This window comes from Equus quagga, chromosome 4 (assembly GCF_021613505.1).
Source record: "Equus quagga isolate Etosha38 chromosome 4, UCLA_HA_Equagga_1.0, whole genome shotgun sequence".
NCBI classification, from domain to species: Eukaryota; Metazoa; Chordata; class Mammalia; order Perissodactyla; family Equidae; genus Equus; species Equus quagga.
Genome location: NC_060270.1, coordinates 24,202,632 through 24,220,279, shown reverse-complemented (window position 1 = coordinate 24,220,279; position 17,648 = coordinate 24,202,632). Strand labels below are relative to the sequence as shown.

The window sequence follows — 17,648 nt, the reverse complement described above, 5'->3', positions numbered from 1 at the left end:
TTCTAGCAGCCACATTAAAAAAACAGTGAAATCAATTTTAATAAAATATTTTACTTAACGCAATATATCCAAGATACTATCATTTCAACATATATCACCAGTATAAAAGTTATTAATGAGATATTTTACATTCTTCAACATTTAGGATGTATTTTACACTTATAGTGCATCTCAATTCAGACTAGCCACATTTCAAGAGCTCAATAACCACATGTGGTTATTGCCTACCATATTGGACAACACAGCTCTAGAAGCTCCCGTTTGAATAGGGATAAACAAGGCTAACACAGAAAAGAGAAGAGAACCCACGTGTGAACAAGATGGTGACTAGTCCTGAGCCACCACTACCACAGAATGAGCCTGGGGGATGGGGCGGAGTGAGGGGTGGGACTGAAATGACAGATGTGCCCCAGGCCTGGTGGTCCGAGTCTGAGAAGGCCCGTTGTGTTTCAGGGACCAGAGAGTCATTTCAGTCATTTCAAGTAATAGAGGGTTAATTTTAAGGACCTGAGCTCAAGAGCCCAGGAAAGTAAACTGGCAGGCCCAGAGGAGATCCCAGCCTCAGGATGCTCATACTCACCTTATGGGATTTTAGTGCAAATGGTGGGAGGGCACGTGAATCACCTGGGGAATCCTGCTAAGATGTGGATTCTGGTTCTGTGCATCTGGAGTGGGGCCCGAGGGTCTCCAGTTCTAACCAGCCCCCAGGTGATGCTCAGGCTGCTGGTCCACAGAGCACGGAGCACAGTGTGAGTACAGGCTCGATAGATTTGGCCTAGGACAGTGATTCTCAGAGCAGGCATCACAATCACTTGGAGGTATAAGTGCTTATACCTGCTGTGTTAGAGTCTCAGAGAAACAGAACAATAGATTGTACATAGAGAGAGAGAATTCATTATAAGGAAGTGGCTCATGTGATTATGGAAGCTGACAGGTCCCAAGATCTGCTGTCAGCAAGCTGGAGACCCAGGAGAGCTGGTGGTTTAGTCCCAGCCCAAGACTGAAGGCCTGACAACCAGGAGAGCCGATGGTGTGGTTTCAGTCCAGAAGCTGGCAGGCTCAAGACCCAGGAAGAGTTGGTGTTTCAGTTTGAGTCAAAGGCAGGGAAAAAACCAGTGTCCCAGCTCAAAGGGAGTCAGGCAGGAGGAATTCCCCCTTATTTGGGGGAGGGTCAGCCTTTTCGTTTTATTCAGGTCTTCAACTGATTGGATGAGGCCCACCCACATTAGGGAGGGCAACCTGGTTTACTCAGTCTGTTGATTTAAATGTTAATCTCATCCAGAGACACCCTGACAGAAACACCCAGCATAATCTTGACCAAATATCTATGCACCTCGTGGCTCAGTCAAATTGACACATAAAATTAACATTATACCTACTAAATACTTGATTGTAATATTCCTGAATTACTTCATGGAATCTGATTGACACATTTCTTCTTTTTAAGCCATCTACAAGGAATATCAACTAAGTAACACAGAGATGCTGTAAGAGGTAGCAGTGGGTATGTGATATGGACTGGAAAGGCAGAATCAGAACATCTGCACACAAGTTGTGAGAAAGCAGCCACAAAGCCAAAAAAAAGATGTGTAGAGAGCCTGGTATAATATAATCATAGCTCACTTGCATTCAGCCCTTACTCTGTGTTGCTGGCACAGAGTGTCAGTTGGTCTCTGTCAATTGGGGTTGGTCACCCTCAGGACAGGTGCCACCACTGGTCCAATCTTCAGCGGTACAGGGTGGGATAATGAGCATAAAACATGGCTGCCGGGTTTGCAGGCCCAGGGTCACAGCAGGTGTCATTAGGGTGACCATTTGTCCCAGTTTATGCCTGCTCTGCCAATGTAGTTATAAATAGAGCTTCTTTTGACTTTCGGGAGTCCTAGTTTGGATAATAAATTACATGGTTACCCTAGCCATGATTGACATGTCTGGTGCACTGGGCACTGAGTAAAGCTTTAAAGGTGATGTTGAGAAATAGAGGATTATTCTAGGGGAAGTGGAGTAGCAAGAGCAATATTTTCAGAGGAAGTGGAAAAGTTTATTTTAATCTATGAAAAATAAATTCCAAGCCATTAAACACTCTGCATAAGAATGCAATGAACAATTTTTTTTAATAACTTTAAAAATTATGAACTTGTATTCTCTGGGGAATAGATTTGGCCAGAGGCTCTCTCCTGTTGGGGAGTTTTCTTTGAAATAAATAAATAGGAGGGGCAAAACCCTGGTTTCCCCCTCCTTTCTGGATCTCTCTTCTCTTTCTATTAGGTAACATGTCCCTCGTGCAGATTCCTCCTCCTCTGTCTCCACGCCTGTGGAGCTCTTTTCCCAGCTTCTTCCCTGTAGGTGATGGGTTCTGAGGCTGCCCACTTTGGTCTCTGTCAAAAGGCAAAGACATGTCCCCTCATCCTAGAATGTCTCGCACGAGCAAAGAGTGGACCCTGCCAGCCATTGCTCCATTCACACTCTGGTCCTCTCTGTGTCAGGCACTGGAGATAGAGCAGAGCAATTCAGACAGGGTCCCTTGGAGTTTCCTTTCTGCTGGGAAGGAGAGACTAAATAAGCAGCAAGTGTAACTTTGTAGTAGAATTAAGCGCCCCCTGACCATGTGTGAGAGAGAGGGCCAGGTAGCAGACCTCCTAGAATGTGACAGCAGAAGGGAGAGTGACCCCTGTCATGGGATTTAAGGAGAAGAGTGCCCTAGGAACTCAGAGTTAACCGAAGGGTGAGGGAGCGGGGTGTTTATCCACTATTTCCCCGTCTGTCATTCCTTGAGGGCCTCTTCCTGACTCTGTCACGTCCCAGCTCTCTATCATTCTGGCTTGCCTTGCGTTGACCCAGATCTGCTCCTGAGACCAGAAATAAAGCCCCCAGGCAAAGAGTTGTGGGGTTTTTTTGTAGACATATTTTAGAATGAGAAACAGCAAGAAAGTTGGTGTGGCCAGAGCAGAGTAAAGGAAGGGGGAGTGGGGATGCGTCTGGAAAGGCAGCAGGGATGGGACCACATAGGGCCTTTAGACCGTGGTGATGGGCAGACATTGGAGGGTGTCAGGGAGGAAAATGACATGATTTGATTTAGGCAAAGAATCGCACTGAAGTGGAGGGGATTGCCATTGGTCTCCTGTCTTTAAGCATTGATTTCCTGTAAATTGACTGAGAAACAGTTGTTTCCACATAGAAAGCGTTTCCCAGATCCAAACCAGACTGATCAGTGTGCTGGATCTTTTAACGGCACATTAGCCAATGAAATGATAGAAATTAGCTCACCTCTGCCCCTCTCCTCCACTTCTCTTGTTTGGCTTTTGTTCCTTTATCCCAGAAAGATATGGATTTTCCTCTGCCCCTCCCTCTACCACATCACTGGCCCAGTGGGATCCCACGAGCTGTAGGCCTTTGCTTTGCCTTTTAGTTGCCCCTGTTCTAAACAAGACCTGGACTCACGCTCTCTGCCTGGCTCTCCTCTTCCAGAAGGTCGGCCTCCTGCCCATCTTCTCCCCACCCCCAGCCACCCCTCAGTACTGCAGTTTTTGCTCTCTACATCCCACGAATCCACTGTCATGCAAGCCAAGACTCTCTGACCATGTAAGAGAGAGAGGACCAGGTGGCAGGCTACCTAGAATGTGACAGCACAAAGGAGAGTGACCCCATGGGAGAAGAGTGGCCCTAGTGACCACTAGTCCAGCTACGCTGGTGTCACTGGCACCAGCATTCTTGGGTGATTTTGAATTCATAGGAGATGCTCCTGTGCCATCCTTTTTGCCACTGCCCTTTTTCAGGGACAGATTTCTCTGAACCCTTTTATTTTCACTTTGGATTGGATTGATGGCATTTTGTATTTTGAGCCCAAGTCTATTTATATTGGCCGAGTTTTACGTTATTGTATTCCTCAATAATGTCTGTCTTGATTCTCCTTTCATTTTTTTGGTTCTCTTATTTCTTTTGGACTATCTTTTTTCTCTAACTCTCCTATCTCCTTAAAGACCTGTAATTATATTTCCCATTTATATTCTTTATAACTCGTTTCAGTGTGTAACACTCTCAGATGACCCTTCTTTTTTTAGGGGCATGTTTGCTTTTTGTTTTAATCCAATCAAAATCTTAAAATGCTCTGATTTTTTGCCCTTTTCTGTCTCCTCGCAGTTAACAGTATAAATGTGGTAGAGGTGAAAATTATTCTTTTTGCCCCACCAGTCTCTCGGCTGTGCAACAGTTGTGTCAAGCCTACCTTGGCAGAAGCCTCACTTATTTGCTATACAGAAGGGGCAGATGACAAATGACTTGGTCTCATTCTGTTCTTGAAGGATGACTTCCAGATCTCCCTCACCTTGACTCCCTTCCTTCCTTTATTTTTACCTTCCACTTTGCCTTTGCCTCTTTTTCCCTCCAAAATATACACCATCATCGTCCTGGCTGGCCCAGATTTGATTTTTACTGTTGGCGCTGCCATCTTTTCTTCCCATCTTTTACTCCTCCACCCCCTTCTCCCGTCTCTACCCCAGCCAGCTCCTTCCCAGTTGTTCATGGTTCCAGCCTCTTCTTCCTTCATCAGTTTTACTGAATGTGCTAACATTGTGCTAGTCTCTAAGAGCAACAAGATTCAGTTATTGCCCTCAAGAGACTGACTTTCTTGACTTCATATTTCATAATTATATTACAGTTAAGATTCAACATCAGAATGTGTTTAAGAAGTGCTGACTTTGTGTGGTTCTGGGTAGGAGACAAAATACTTTATCAGATCCTTTCTGCAAGAGCCTGGTTGGTCAGATAAGACCAGACACATTAAAAGGACAACTCCAGTCATAAGGCAGCGCGGGTTTATTTGCCAAACAATCAGCACATTGACTCTGTAAACTCAGAGAAGGACGAGGCCTCTGGAGGCTGAAATGGTCTACAGTGTCTTCTTGGAAGAGGGACTTTGGCTAGTTCTGGAGGAAAGAGTAAGATTTGTATGGCATTTTGTGGTTCGGATGATGGGGGTGAGAGGCAAGGGGAGAGAGTTAGGGCCTGGGGTGAAGGGAGGGTAGGGTGAGTTGATGGGTAGAAGCAGAGAGTAGAGAGAAATAGAGCTGAAGGACAGATTGGGAGGAGACTGTAGAAGGTCTGGAGCGTGAGGCTGGGCAGTTTTTAGAGTCACATCCATTCCAGAGTGTGAGCAGACTGGGTTCTGCCCATTAGTCATTGCTTTCCCGTTTTCATACTGCATGTAGCTTTCCACGTGAACTGCTCCTATTCGCCACAGCCAGAGTGACTGCTGGGTGCTTCCTTTTGCCTCATGAATCTTTTTAACTTAACCTTTATTTTTCTGAACGCTTGGGTTTATTAAATCTTCTGATCACAGTTTTTTCATGTGTTCCATTAGTCTTTGATACGCCATTATTATGCATGATCCCCAACAAAAATGGGTTGCTTATGAGGACAAGAAATTTCTCCAAAGCCATGCTTAAAATACCCTTCCCTTACACTGCGCTTGCCCATTGGTGACTTCTGATCGGACACCTGTACTGCAGATGGCAGCCAGGTGAGTTCCACTACATCGGAAGGGGGAAACAGCTCAAACCAGATGTAAATCTTCCTTTGTTTCCTTTCTGATAAAATTGATACAAAATCAGTCTTTATGTCTTAAGTACTAAAGGGAATACCTGCTACTTGACTTAGCGTTGTTTGGGGAATCACAAAGGAAGGTGGCTCTAGAGAAGTGAGCTGGGATGCCTGGGAGTCTGGGCTTCCGAAAGACGACTCTCGAGGAAATAAATTATTTTCTCTCTGCAGAGTATCTAGATTTCTCTTTAGAGTACTTATTTTAGACAGTCGAGAGATCACTGGTCACAAGTTATTGAACTACTCCCCCCTCCAAAACAAAACTTCGTGTCGCTATTCCTTTGAACTCATTGGGTAGGATATATGATTGACTTATCCATGAATGACCAGGAAGTGGTTTGTCTTATAAGTAGTGGATGTTTTATTTCAACCCCCTGAGGAAGAATTGATTCTTCAGTGTGTCAGTTTCCTGGAACCTCAGACAGAACTCCTGAAATGTCTACTTGGTGCCCGGGGATGACCTCCTTAGCCTCTGTGGAAGGACGTACTTGTTATTGAGTGTCACATCATAAGAATAATGTACATATGTACATTCCAGCCAGAGTGGACTGTAGCAGTGAACTCCAAAGCTCCCTGCTTGAGTGGAGACTGTCGAATGAACAGTTTGTGTAGGAGGAGACTCCTGATTATATAGTGACAGGCAGCCACTAGCAGAAGACCATTAAATTTATAGTTAGGACTTTGATGGCCCCCAGGAAGACACAGCTGAAACCTTGACAGGTGACAACCCATGTCCTTGGGAAGGAGGGCAGCTGGACTACTTAGTCATCCTTCCCCTCCCCTTCCCCAGTCAGTCACTGCGTCCTGCTGTGCCATCTCCCACGCCGTTCTCATTTGTCCCCCGCCACCATCCTGACCTGGCCGCCATGGTCTCTTTCCTGTTGCACAAATTCTCAACTGGTCTCTCCCATCCCACTGTACCCCACTCTACTCTCCACCTTGCTGTTCAAAATATCTTCTTTAAAAATTCAGGTGGGATTTTATCACCCCCCTCTTTGAACCCTCCAGTGACCTACTGTTGCCTTTAAGTTGAAATTCACAGCCTTCAACGGACCCCGACGCTGCAACGACATGTCCCCTCTCCCATCTTTGAAGCACTCCGCCTTTCTCTTGAGGTTCAAATTTTATTCTAGCTTTTATTATACATGTCAATCTATTTGTTGAAGCTCTGGTTAATGCCTTATGCATAATAGGGGCTGAATCGGTATCTTAGTACAGATGGGGTCTCAAAGATCGCATCTCATAAAACAAAATTGTTCTGACACCACATTTATAGTTATTTTTTTCATTTTCTCTACTTCAGTGGTCTGTAACTTGTCTTGCTGTGCTATTTTCTTTTAAGGTGATTTCACTCTTCCTTTTTTATATAGTATGTCTGCTCTGTTACTTATCCTAACACTACTTTTTTTTTTTTACTATGTTACTTTTCTTTTGTTCTCTCTTTATTGAGATATAATTGACATATAACATTGCTAACCCTACTTTTTATTCTTTTTATTTTTTAGAAGTCTACCTATACAAGTGTGCTCTTTCATTTTCCTGTACTACTTGTACAGTACATTTTTTGATCATTCATTTTTAAATCCAAACCTGCATGTGAGTCCATGCAAGCACCTGACCATTTCATTGTGTCGTCTAACGTGCCTCAGTATTTGCATATCAAAAAAGTCATGCTTGAACATTTACATATTGAAATTAATAATATTATAATTTACCTTCCTTTTATTTCTCCTTAACATTTTAGTTAGGGCTTTACACTTATTTTCTTCTTGAAATTATTTATAGGGGTGGTTAGTAGAAAACTTCAATTCAGGCTGACTCAGGGGCCATTGCTAAGCATGTGTTTAAAAAGTGAGCCTTTTTGCTTGAGTGGAGAACCACTATTTTAAACAATCCTTAAAATCTGCTTTGAAGTTGTCTATGAGTGGGGTAACTGCAACCTGGTTTGCCTGGAACAGTCCTGGTTTACTCCTGTTGTCCTAGCAGAATTAATTATGTCCCTTTCAGTATTGAGAGTTGCTGTTTGGGTGATAAATTTTCATCATCACACATTTTTAGGAGCATTTCTTCTCCTTACCATCTTGATCACATTATTCCCCTTTTCGGCAGCATTCTCTGTCTCAGTCTTTCCATATATGTCCTTTGACGAAAAGTGCTAGGTCCCTCTGCTATTGAACTTTTAACTCCTAAAACCTGCCAGCACTGTTTCACTGTCCTTGAAAATCGAAGACAACTGTTTAAATACCTTCAATGCCTTGGCCTTTTTTTCCCTTACACTCGATCCTGTCTTCACCACTTCTCTTAGCTTACTGTTCTATTTTTGGCATTTCTACCTTAATCCCCTTTCCACTTATTTTTCTACATAGCCTTACTGTTCTGCCAGATTTTCATACTTTCACAAAATTAATTTTGCCTTATCTGACAACTGGCAACTTCAGATTTTTGCCTATAAATAGACCCTGCCAGTTACTTTAGCCCAAATTCTCTTTTTGTTTTGATGTAAACTCTCTCGTGTTAACTCACATTGTAATCAGCATTCCTCAGTTCCTTTTTTAGCTGCCTGCTTTATGTGTTGCTTTTGGATCGTCCCATAAACCGCTCTTAGCCTGATATAGATGTACCTCCAGACGTCCTTCTTGTGCTATTCTTTGAGGAAATGCCATATTTTTGCTTTATTTCATTTTTTAAGGAATTTTAGCCTTTGAATTAAGATCTTTAATTCCCAAGAGTTTTAAAGATGCTTAGTCTAGTTTTTTTATTGTGGTAAAATACACATAACATAAAATTTACCATCTTAACCACTTTAAAGTATACAATTCAGTGGCGTTAAGTATTTCACAATGTTGTGCAACCATCACTGCGATCTAGTTCCAGAACTTTTCATCACCCCAAACAGAAACCCCAAACCCATTGAGCAGTTACTCCCCAAACCTTGGCAACCACTAATCTGCTTTCTGTCTCTGTAGATTTGCCTCTTCTGAACATTTTATATAAATGGAATCATACATTTTTGTGTGTGTCTGGCTTTCTTCACTTAGCAAATTTTTTTGAGGTTCATGCATGTTATGGCATGTTTCATTACTGTATTCCTTTATAAGGATGGCTGAATAATATTTCATTGTATGGATAGATGGCGTTTTGTTTATCCATTCATCAATTGATCAATCTAATTTTTATCAGATCTTTACTCCAGGATGAAATGAGTGATAAGTGCAGTGACTGATTCGTGAATATTTTTAGGCGGGAGTCCTGGTGACTGGGGCTTTGGCTGGTGCTGTGGTATAGAGCATGTGTGAGAAGCCCTTGGTACCTTCTGTTTAGACGCCAGAATCTTTTTCCCTTTTTTACTTTCCTTCTCCACCTTCCTCACTTTTTTTCTTCTTTTGGTAACTAGATCATGTTTTGTTTTTTCTTTACCATTGTATTTATAGGTTTTAGAAAATACAGCTGAATAAAATTATTCATAGTCCCACCACGGAGAAACAATCAGTATTAATAACATTTTGGTATGTTTTCTTCTGGTCGTTTTCCTATGTTTGGGTATTTTATTTTTACCTAATTGTGGTCACATTGAATAGAGTTTTGTATGCTGCTCTTTTTTTCATAAAATTCACTTATTTAACAAATATTTGAATACCTACAGTGTGCTGGGTATTGTTCTGGATGCCTCTGGTGCATGAAGAAGAAGTTCTGGTGGGGATATGGTTTTGGAGTCATCAGCTTATAGATGATATTTAAAGCTACAGGACTGTCTAAGACCTTCTGGAGGAGAGTCAACAGTGCTCAGGGGAGGACCCAGGACTCAGCCTAGGGAATCCCACATGCAAAGGTCGAGAAGAGAAGGAGCTTGAGGAAGAGCAGGCAACGTGGTAAAAGCAGGAGAGTCTGGAGGAGAAAGTGCTTTAGAGCGAGTGGCTGCTCGTGTGACGCTCTCCTGAGCATCTGAGTGAGATGGGGAAGATTAACCATTGGGTTTGGCAAGATGGTGGTCAGGATGAAGCTCAGTGGAGTGGCAAGGATCACAGCCCAATTGGAGTGTGCTGAGGAGCAAATGAGATAATATTTTAACATATTTCTGCATGTTTCATATATTCTTAAACATAATTCCATGGCAGAATAAGATGTCTAATTGTGCATTTTACTTAACCACTTATTGTCTTCCTACTGTGTGACATTTACATCGTTTCCCATTTTTACTGTTACAAACAAGACCGAAGTGAACAGCTTTGTAAACTTTCTACTTTTAGCATCATTTCCTTTGACTGGAAGCACAGAAAGGAAGGTGCTGGTCTAAGAGCTGAGCATCTTTAGAGCCTGATTCTCATTCGCTCAGATACTTTCTGAAAGGACTGACTGGTTTGCACTTCCCCCAGCAGTGTCTGAGGTGCCCCCACATCTTGACTGCAGTTGTCAGTTGGGTCCTCCCAGAACAGATTTCTCCTTTGATCAACTTAGAAGTTCTTTTAACCTTGAACAGAGAATTGAATGACAAGAACCCAACCCAGATTATAGAGTGAAAACTATAAACAGCTCACTAAATAGTTATATTAAACAGAAATACATGTACAATAATTGCCAATCTGTATGGAACCACAGCTTAAATGTGATGCTGGCATTTGGCATTTGTTATTAATCCTTTTTCACTAAGGTTCTGGTGAAACCTTAAACCAGATATGGCTGAGGGAGATACCATGATCTTCATCCTCCCTTCCTCTGTTCCTATGCATTCACACAGATGTGATCAGTGCCCATATTTAAGGCAGTTTACCCTTTTCCAGTAAACACCCTGCGAATCTCCCATTGCAGCTACCTGCTGATATCAAGGAATGACTTCTGCCCTTTCCATGCATGCCTTGGGTGGGGTTTTATAAACATTCCTACCTTGTGGCAAAAAGAGAACAACTTCCAGGCTGATCACCATCTCAAAAATTTCCTCTCCTCCCCCTCCCGGTTCCTCAGAAACATGCCACCACTTTATAGTCACTTCCTGGTCACAGTATGAATTGATCTCCCCTGAAGCAGCTGGATAAAAGTGCTGACCTAGCTGCCTTGCTGGGTTTGCTGTTTAACTGCTTCCTGCCCAACATGGCAGCGCCTCCCCCAGGACTGGCCGTGCCCAGTGTGCTGCTGGTGCAGGGTCTGGTGAGGTCCTGGCTCCACCATAGCTCATCTCCAGTGATCTGCTCCATTCCAACAGGACAGATACTGCTATTTGCTGGGTCTTAAGTAGAAAGATGGGGTGTTGATTGTGTCAAATGTGAATGGACGTGGTAAGAGGGATGCGTGTGCATCTCCCTCCCTCCCTTCACCTGGGTCATTTTCTGGAGAGAGCCTGGGTCACCACAGATAATCCCCAAAGTGGAAGGTCCAGTGGCGTATAACAGCTCAGCAGATGGGTTGAGTGTTCTAGAATAGGCAGGCCTGGGTGCATTTCTGCACTGGCTCTGTGACTTGAGAGGGCAACTTAACTTCTCTGAATCTCATTTTTCTTATTTGTTTGAAAAATAGAAGGATGATGTTGTACCAGCTGCCTTAAATTATTGCAGGAAATCCATGCGAATTATGTACATTGTATGTAAAGGGCCCCCCATGGTGCCTGACCCAGTCTGGGCTCAGGCAGGGTGAACTGTTTCCCTCATTATGCCACCCCACCCTCCTGTTGACACTTCCTGACTTTCATTGCTCCAAGTTGCTGGCTCAGATCTGAACCTCTTTAATCCTCTTTCTCTTTTTTTTCCACTTGCAGGAGGCTTTGTGAAGAAGCGTGGTCAGCCTGTTGTTCCCAAAACTTTAGGGTAAGTTCTAGGATGTTCAAGCCAGGGGAAGGGCTGGATTGGCTTTTCCTGCTGACTTGACAGAACAGGTCCAGGGAGTAAGTCTTCCTGAGCATCCTGGGTTATAATAACTAAAGTGGGAGCCTATTGGGATGTGATGTGTCATTCACATAGCACCTCCTGACCTGGCGGCCTCTGTGACTATCTCCTTTGACTGGTCCAGCTGCTAAATGCTGAGGAAGCAGGTTATGTGACCATAGTCTGCAGGGATCTCTAACATCCATGGCAATAGTCAGAAAACTTAAATAAGGAGACTAAGAGAGGCAATCAACGTGTGACACTTCCTATGGAAAGTAAACCAGTCTTGGTAAGGGTAAGTAACAGTAGCTGCTGTAACAGACAAGCTCCCAAATCCCAATGGCTAGCATGGGAAAACATTTCTTAGTCAAGCAAAATCAATTCAGATATTCTTGAACAGGTGGAGAAACTTCCCATTATCTTTCAGGGACCCAGCCTCCTTCCATTTTGTGACTCCATCATCTCCTAGGCCTTGGAGCCCCTGCTCGCCCCTCTGCATCTACCCAGAAGAGTGGGCAGGAGAGAGTGTGGGAGAATCTCACAGGAGGTTTTTATGGGTTCAGCATAGAAGTGGCATACAGCACTTCTGCTTGTAGTCTCTTGGCCACAACACGGGCTTTTGGCCGGAACTCACTAGAATTCAGGTATACCTTACTTCAAGGGAGGCTAGTAAATGAAGTCTAGCTCCATGCCCAGGAGATAGAGGAAATAGGTTTTGGTGCCACAGATTTTTCCAGAGGGTGCATCAGAAATGTGGTTGAGGCATAGAGTTGGAAGGCTGCCAAAGCAACCCAAAGGCTGGTTTCTGATCCCCAACTTAAGTGACTTTGTGGGGGGTAGGTGTGGGTGGAGCACGGTGCACAGAGAAGAGGATCTGAATTGCTGCTGGGTTCTCTGCTGATTTCTTTCCAGGGACAGATTTGCAACCCCCGCAGTGGAGACCCGTCCTAGCATCTGGGGAGAGTGCCCACCAAAGTTTGCTACCAAGCTGGGCCGAGCCATCGTCAGAGAAGGACAGATGGGACGATTCTCCTGCAAGATCACTGGCCGGCCCCAACCACAGGTCACCTGGCTCAAGGTGAGGTTTTGTCTGCCCGACTCTGGCCCAGGCCTGGGGACCCTGAGAGTTCAAGGTTGGGCCCTTGGACTAGTGGCAGTCTGTCTTTCCGATTAATCCCTTCTGTTTCAGCCATAGATGGGTCTCCAGGGTTCTTTGTATGTTTGATAGCTACACTTGTTCTTGCCCCTGTTTGCACCCTCTCCTTCTGTTACTCTGTCCACAGTGTCCTATAAGCCACACACGCACAAAACAGCATAAAACTTCTGAGTCAAGACAGACCTGACCATCTCAAGAGAGTGGGATTTGAAGTCTTGGGACTAGGTTTCTAGGTTCAAGCCGCAGCTCCCTGGTTCACAAAGCTTGTGAACTGGGCAAGTCATTTGAGCTCTTGGAACCCTGGCTTCCTTTTCTGTGAGGCAGATATCATCCCACCTACTTCAGAATACTGTTGGGAGGCACCATGTGGAAGTGCTTTATAGTTATTCAGGGCTGGGCGAGATAGAGGAGGTGGTGGTGGAGAGGGAAGCAGAGGCAATGGGGTGGGGGATGTTAAACAGGGCAATGAGGAGCCCTAGGGAACTCTTGGGGTCAAGGCCAGGGAGAGTAGATTTTTCCCAAATGGAACTCCTGGATAAAAATGAGTGATGGGACATCTTTTACGCATTTCCTAATTCTCCTGAGCTGACCTGGGGAAAATCATAAAAGGAAGAGGGAGGCAAAGGAGAACTGAAGTGGGAAATGTAGGACTTCCCCCCTCAATCTAGGGCTCCTTTGAGACAGTTCCATACGTCTTCTCTGAGCTGGAGCAAATACCGCAGCATGTGCATGGACCTCGAGTCACGGCCCCTGGATTGTCCAAAGACTGCTCTCTGAGCGTGTTGACGGAGCCCAGAGCAGAGGACTCTGCTGCTCTGCCTCCACCAGGATTGGCAGGAGGTAGGAGGATAATCCCGAAATGTGGGCAGGTTTCTCTAACTGCACTACCCTATTGCCATCCTCAGGGAGATGTTCCCCTGCAGCCGAGTGCCCGGGTGTCTATGTCTGAGAAGAATGGGATGCAAGTTCTGGAAATCCAGGAGGTCAACCAAGATGATGTGGGAGTGTACACATGCATGGTGGTGAACGGGTCAGGGAAGGCCTCCATGTCAGCAGAACTTTGTATCCAAGGTATCAACTGGTGGGGAGGGCTCATGCAGGACCATCGTTCCTGGGGTTCGTACCCCCTAGAAGGAGCTACTTGTTCATTACACATCTGGGTGTTACATGTGTCACACTTACATATCCATGTGTTCCCTGGGGCAAGATCGCGAACCAGAAGAAAGGAAGTGGGTGGCAGCACAGATGCGGCCACGGAGGAAGATGCTTCACTTGTGTTGCCACACTCCACCCCATGCCTGTGTCTTCAGTCTTTTCTTCTTGCTCAGACTTCTTTTTGTGTCTCTAATTGCTGATTGGAAGAGCAAACATTGCTGATGTCTTGCCATCACCCCAAATCTAACTGCTTAAAATGTAACTCAGCGTCCACTTTGTCCTTTGAATCGAGGGTCCCTCACCTCTTTCCACCCTAGTATCCTCGTTGTCCTTCTCACCCCACCTGGGCATTTCAGTATCATCTTTGACCCCTGTCTCCTCCTCACTGTAGTCATCAGCCCCTGTTGGTTCTTCCTTTGAAGTCTCTTTGAACATGTTTCCTCCTTACATTCCCTGTGGTTCCACCAAGTCCAGCCTGGGGACCTCAGAGTGTGCGGCCAGAGACAGGGATTGATGTCACCTCATTGGAGCGGGAAACTTGAGCAGGGTGGGATTTTGGGGATCGACGGGGGGGACACGACCTTGCCTCTCCCCTCCTCCTGTCTTACTGTCTTTTCTTCTTTGACTTTTCTCTGCCACCTCTCCTTGCTCTCGTTAGCATTTTTGGCCCAAGTGTTTTTCACAACCCACAGAAAGAAATTTATTCTACATGGCAACCCAGGACATACATGCATATATAACACATAATTAACTGAAACCAGTTTCGTGAAACAGTCCTGAGTTGTACTATACATGGTGCATGCTGGCATTTTCTATTGCATTCTACACCTTTAAGGGAAAAAACATCCTCGTCCTGACCGAAGGATCTGACTTCACAACTCACTGCAGGATCAGGACCTGCTGTCAGGCACTGAGGGGAGGGTTGTAGTCTCCCTCCTATTACTTGTCGGAGCGCTGAATTCAGAAGTGTTCCCTCCTCAAGCACTGAATGACAAAATGATATGCTGCCTGGGATTTGCTTCCAATACCCCCAGAAAAAGCCCCTCAAAACCACAAAACCAAAAGGGATAGCTAACGCTGGCAAATGTTGATATTTCCTTCCTGAAGGCGATGTTCTTCAGGATTTATCATAGGCTTCTCTCCACTATTGTATATTTTTAAATTTTCCATGATAAAATTTTAAAAAATAACATGGGAGGAAAAAATATATGTTGTATGTTTTTTCTTTGAATAATTGAATACAATTACACTTTCCCTGTACATTTTTAAAGCAGGTGGTTGTCAAAAATGATCACTTTGGGGGTTTGTTTTTGAGGGCCACATGTAAGTTAAGCAGTGTGGGCTTGAAATTTTCAGTGGGTGTTTATTTTGTTTGCCTCTCAATGGGGTTTTGTTTCCTTCTGTAGCCTGGTAACAGGACAGACCCCATGCCATGGAATATGGTAGCAGGGGCCACCAGGGCAGCAGTGGAAGTGTTGACAGTGTGTCCAGGGCTCCGAGGAGTTTGTCAGATTAACCCAAGAAGTCCAGGACCAGGGAAGCTGAAAGGACTGAGGGAGGTGGGACCACAGGTGACGGAGCCAATGAGAGCTCAGAGAGTGAAAACTCTGTAATGTATGAGATTCTTGCCTTATCACTGTGTCCTCAGTGTATAAAATATCCCACTAACAGTCTTTCTACCCTTCTGCCTTTTTCCAGGTTCGGACAATGCCAATAGGTATGTCTAGGCTTTGTGATTGTTATGTTGCAGTTGAAATGTCCTGCTAGAGAAGAGGGATGGTAATTGAGAAACACCCTGAATTTCTGAGTCGTCAGATGCGGGGGAGAACTGACTGTTTGGGAAGGACTGTTTTATTTGGGGTGTTTTGTTTTGTTCTCCTATCGTAACATGCCATACAGGCTCCATATCAGGCTCGCCGTCGGTGTTGAGACTCTCAAAGACTCAGTGCCATCGTCTTTCTCAGTATCCGCTCAGTATCGTTACTGGTTAAGAAGGGCACTCTACCCTGAAAAGGATGCTTTACACGGTCCAGGCTAGAATCCCCCCGCTCCTCCAGTACATCTTCATCAGGAGCTTCCTTTCCTGTGTGCCGGGCTCAGTGCTAGATGTGGGGTATGCGGGGTTAGCAGAGGTCTAGTGGAGAGAAGGGCTTTAAACAGAGCTGCATGAATATACCGTGACAAACTGTGATGCATCTATGAGGAAGAATAACAGAGAAGCGCTCATGTAGATTAGAGGGTCCCAGAAACCTTTTCTGAAAACCTGAAGTTTGAGCTCAGGCCTGTGAAGAGCAATATTAGCTCGGTGAAGGAAAGCTCAGGGAGAAAGCATTCGAACAGAGGGGCCAGCGTGTGTGAAAGCAGTGAGATGAGAGGTGGGCGCTGGGGGGGCCCAAAAGAACGCCCTTGTGGCTGCAGCCTGGTGGGCAGCGGAGGTTCAAGAGGCAGCCGGAGCCAGCTCACGTCGGGGCATCCTTGCAGGCTGTCATGTGAAGCTCGGCTTTATTCTTACTATAGTGGGAAAGCTCTTGGAAAATCCTTAAACTTGTAATAACAGGATTTGATTTATGTGTTTAGAAGAGTGACTGTGCTGGCTATATGGAGCGTGGATTAGAGAGGGCAGGCGTGACAAGGGGAAACCATTTGTGTGGTGTGAACTAGGACGGTGCTCGTGGAGAAGAGACAAGGCAGATTTAATAAGTGTAGATAGAACAGGCTTGGATTAGGGGTGCGGAACAGGGAAGTGTCAAGAATGGCTGCTTGTTTCAGGCGTGAAACTGAGGAAACTGCAAGAAAGATCTTTGCTCTTGTTCCCTCTCTAAATCTGTGGGCTTCGTGGTCCCTGGAATCTGCTGGTGATGAGTAATGCTTGTGAACAAGCAGGTGATCATTCTGTCCCTCCTTCTCCTTCCCCACTGTCCTCCCCACCACCACCACCACCGACAAACAGGTCATTTGTGAGAGGAACCAAGGCAGCCAATTCTGATATCAGGAAGCAAGTGACCAATGGAATCACGCAGGGGCCAACCCTGGACAGCCTGGACACTGCAGCTCAACGCAAGAACTGCTCCAGCACCCAGCGGGGCTCCCCTGCCTGGACCACAAGTAGCCAGCCTCAGCCCCTGAGGGAATCCAATCTGGAGCAGGGGGACTCATCTAGAAGGGCCCTGAGAACCTCCATCCAGACTTCCAGTACCATCACCCTGCAGGCCGCAAAAGTCCAGCCAGAACCAAGAGCACCGGTCTCGAGTGCCCTCTCTCCTTCCAGAGAAGAGAGAGAGAGCCCAGCTGTTCCCCCTCCAGCCACCCTCCCCACCAGGCAGTCTGGCCTGGGAAGCCAAGAAGTTGTGAGCAAGGTTGCTACCAGGAAAGTCCCCATGGACAGCTGGAGGGATTCAACATTCCCCACATTCGAGAGCAAGCCCCAAAGCCAGGAAGTCAGTGAAGATCAAACAGTCAAGTTCAGATGTGAGGGTGAGTAGAACTAATGAAGGTCGCTGGACCCCACAGTGTAGTCCCTGGCTAGCCATCCATTCCTTCACTGCAGTGTCTGAGCCTCCTGTGTCCACTCATCCGCTTGCACTAGACTCTCATCCTGCCTCCAGGAAGCCACCTTACGGGGGTCTTCCCTCAGGAAGGACTCAGTCTAGTCATGTCCCTTGTTCTGGAGAAGCACCCAACAGTAGCCCATTGTTCATTGATGGATGGAGCATCAACCCTGCACCCTAATTCTTACTACCCTAGAGGGGAAGACCCATTACCACCATCACCTTCACAAAACAAGCTGCAGGGTCTCCTTCTCTTTCGTCCTTTCTGCTGGCTTTGGCTGATCTGGAGACCTGGCTTGTCACCCTTGTATGCCTCATCCCCAAGTACCCTGCCTCTGT

At 45.5% G+C, this 17,648-nt stretch overlaps 1 protein-coding gene across 7 annotated transcripts in view; it reads left to right on the top strand.

The window, feature by feature from the left end:
* Nucleotides 1-17,648, top strand: part of MYLK (myosin light chain kinase) — a 257,906-nt gene that overhangs the window by 127,267 nt on the left and 112,991 nt on the right. For all 7 annotated transcript variants that reach the window (XM_046658090.1, XM_046658087.1, XM_046658086.1 and 4 more), the window contains 5 exons: nt 11,345-11,393; nt 12,363-12,528; nt 13,512-13,677; nt 15,460-15,478; nt 16,712-17,235. In XM_046658090.1, coding sequence (XP_046514046.1) covers nt 11,345-11,393; nt 12,363-12,528; nt 13,512-13,677; nt 15,460-15,478; nt 16,712-17,235 — 924 coding nt within the window. The remainder of the gene's footprint in view (nt 1-11,344; nt 11,394-12,362; nt 12,529-13,511; nt 13,678-15,459; nt 15,479-16,711; nt 17,236-17,648) is intronic.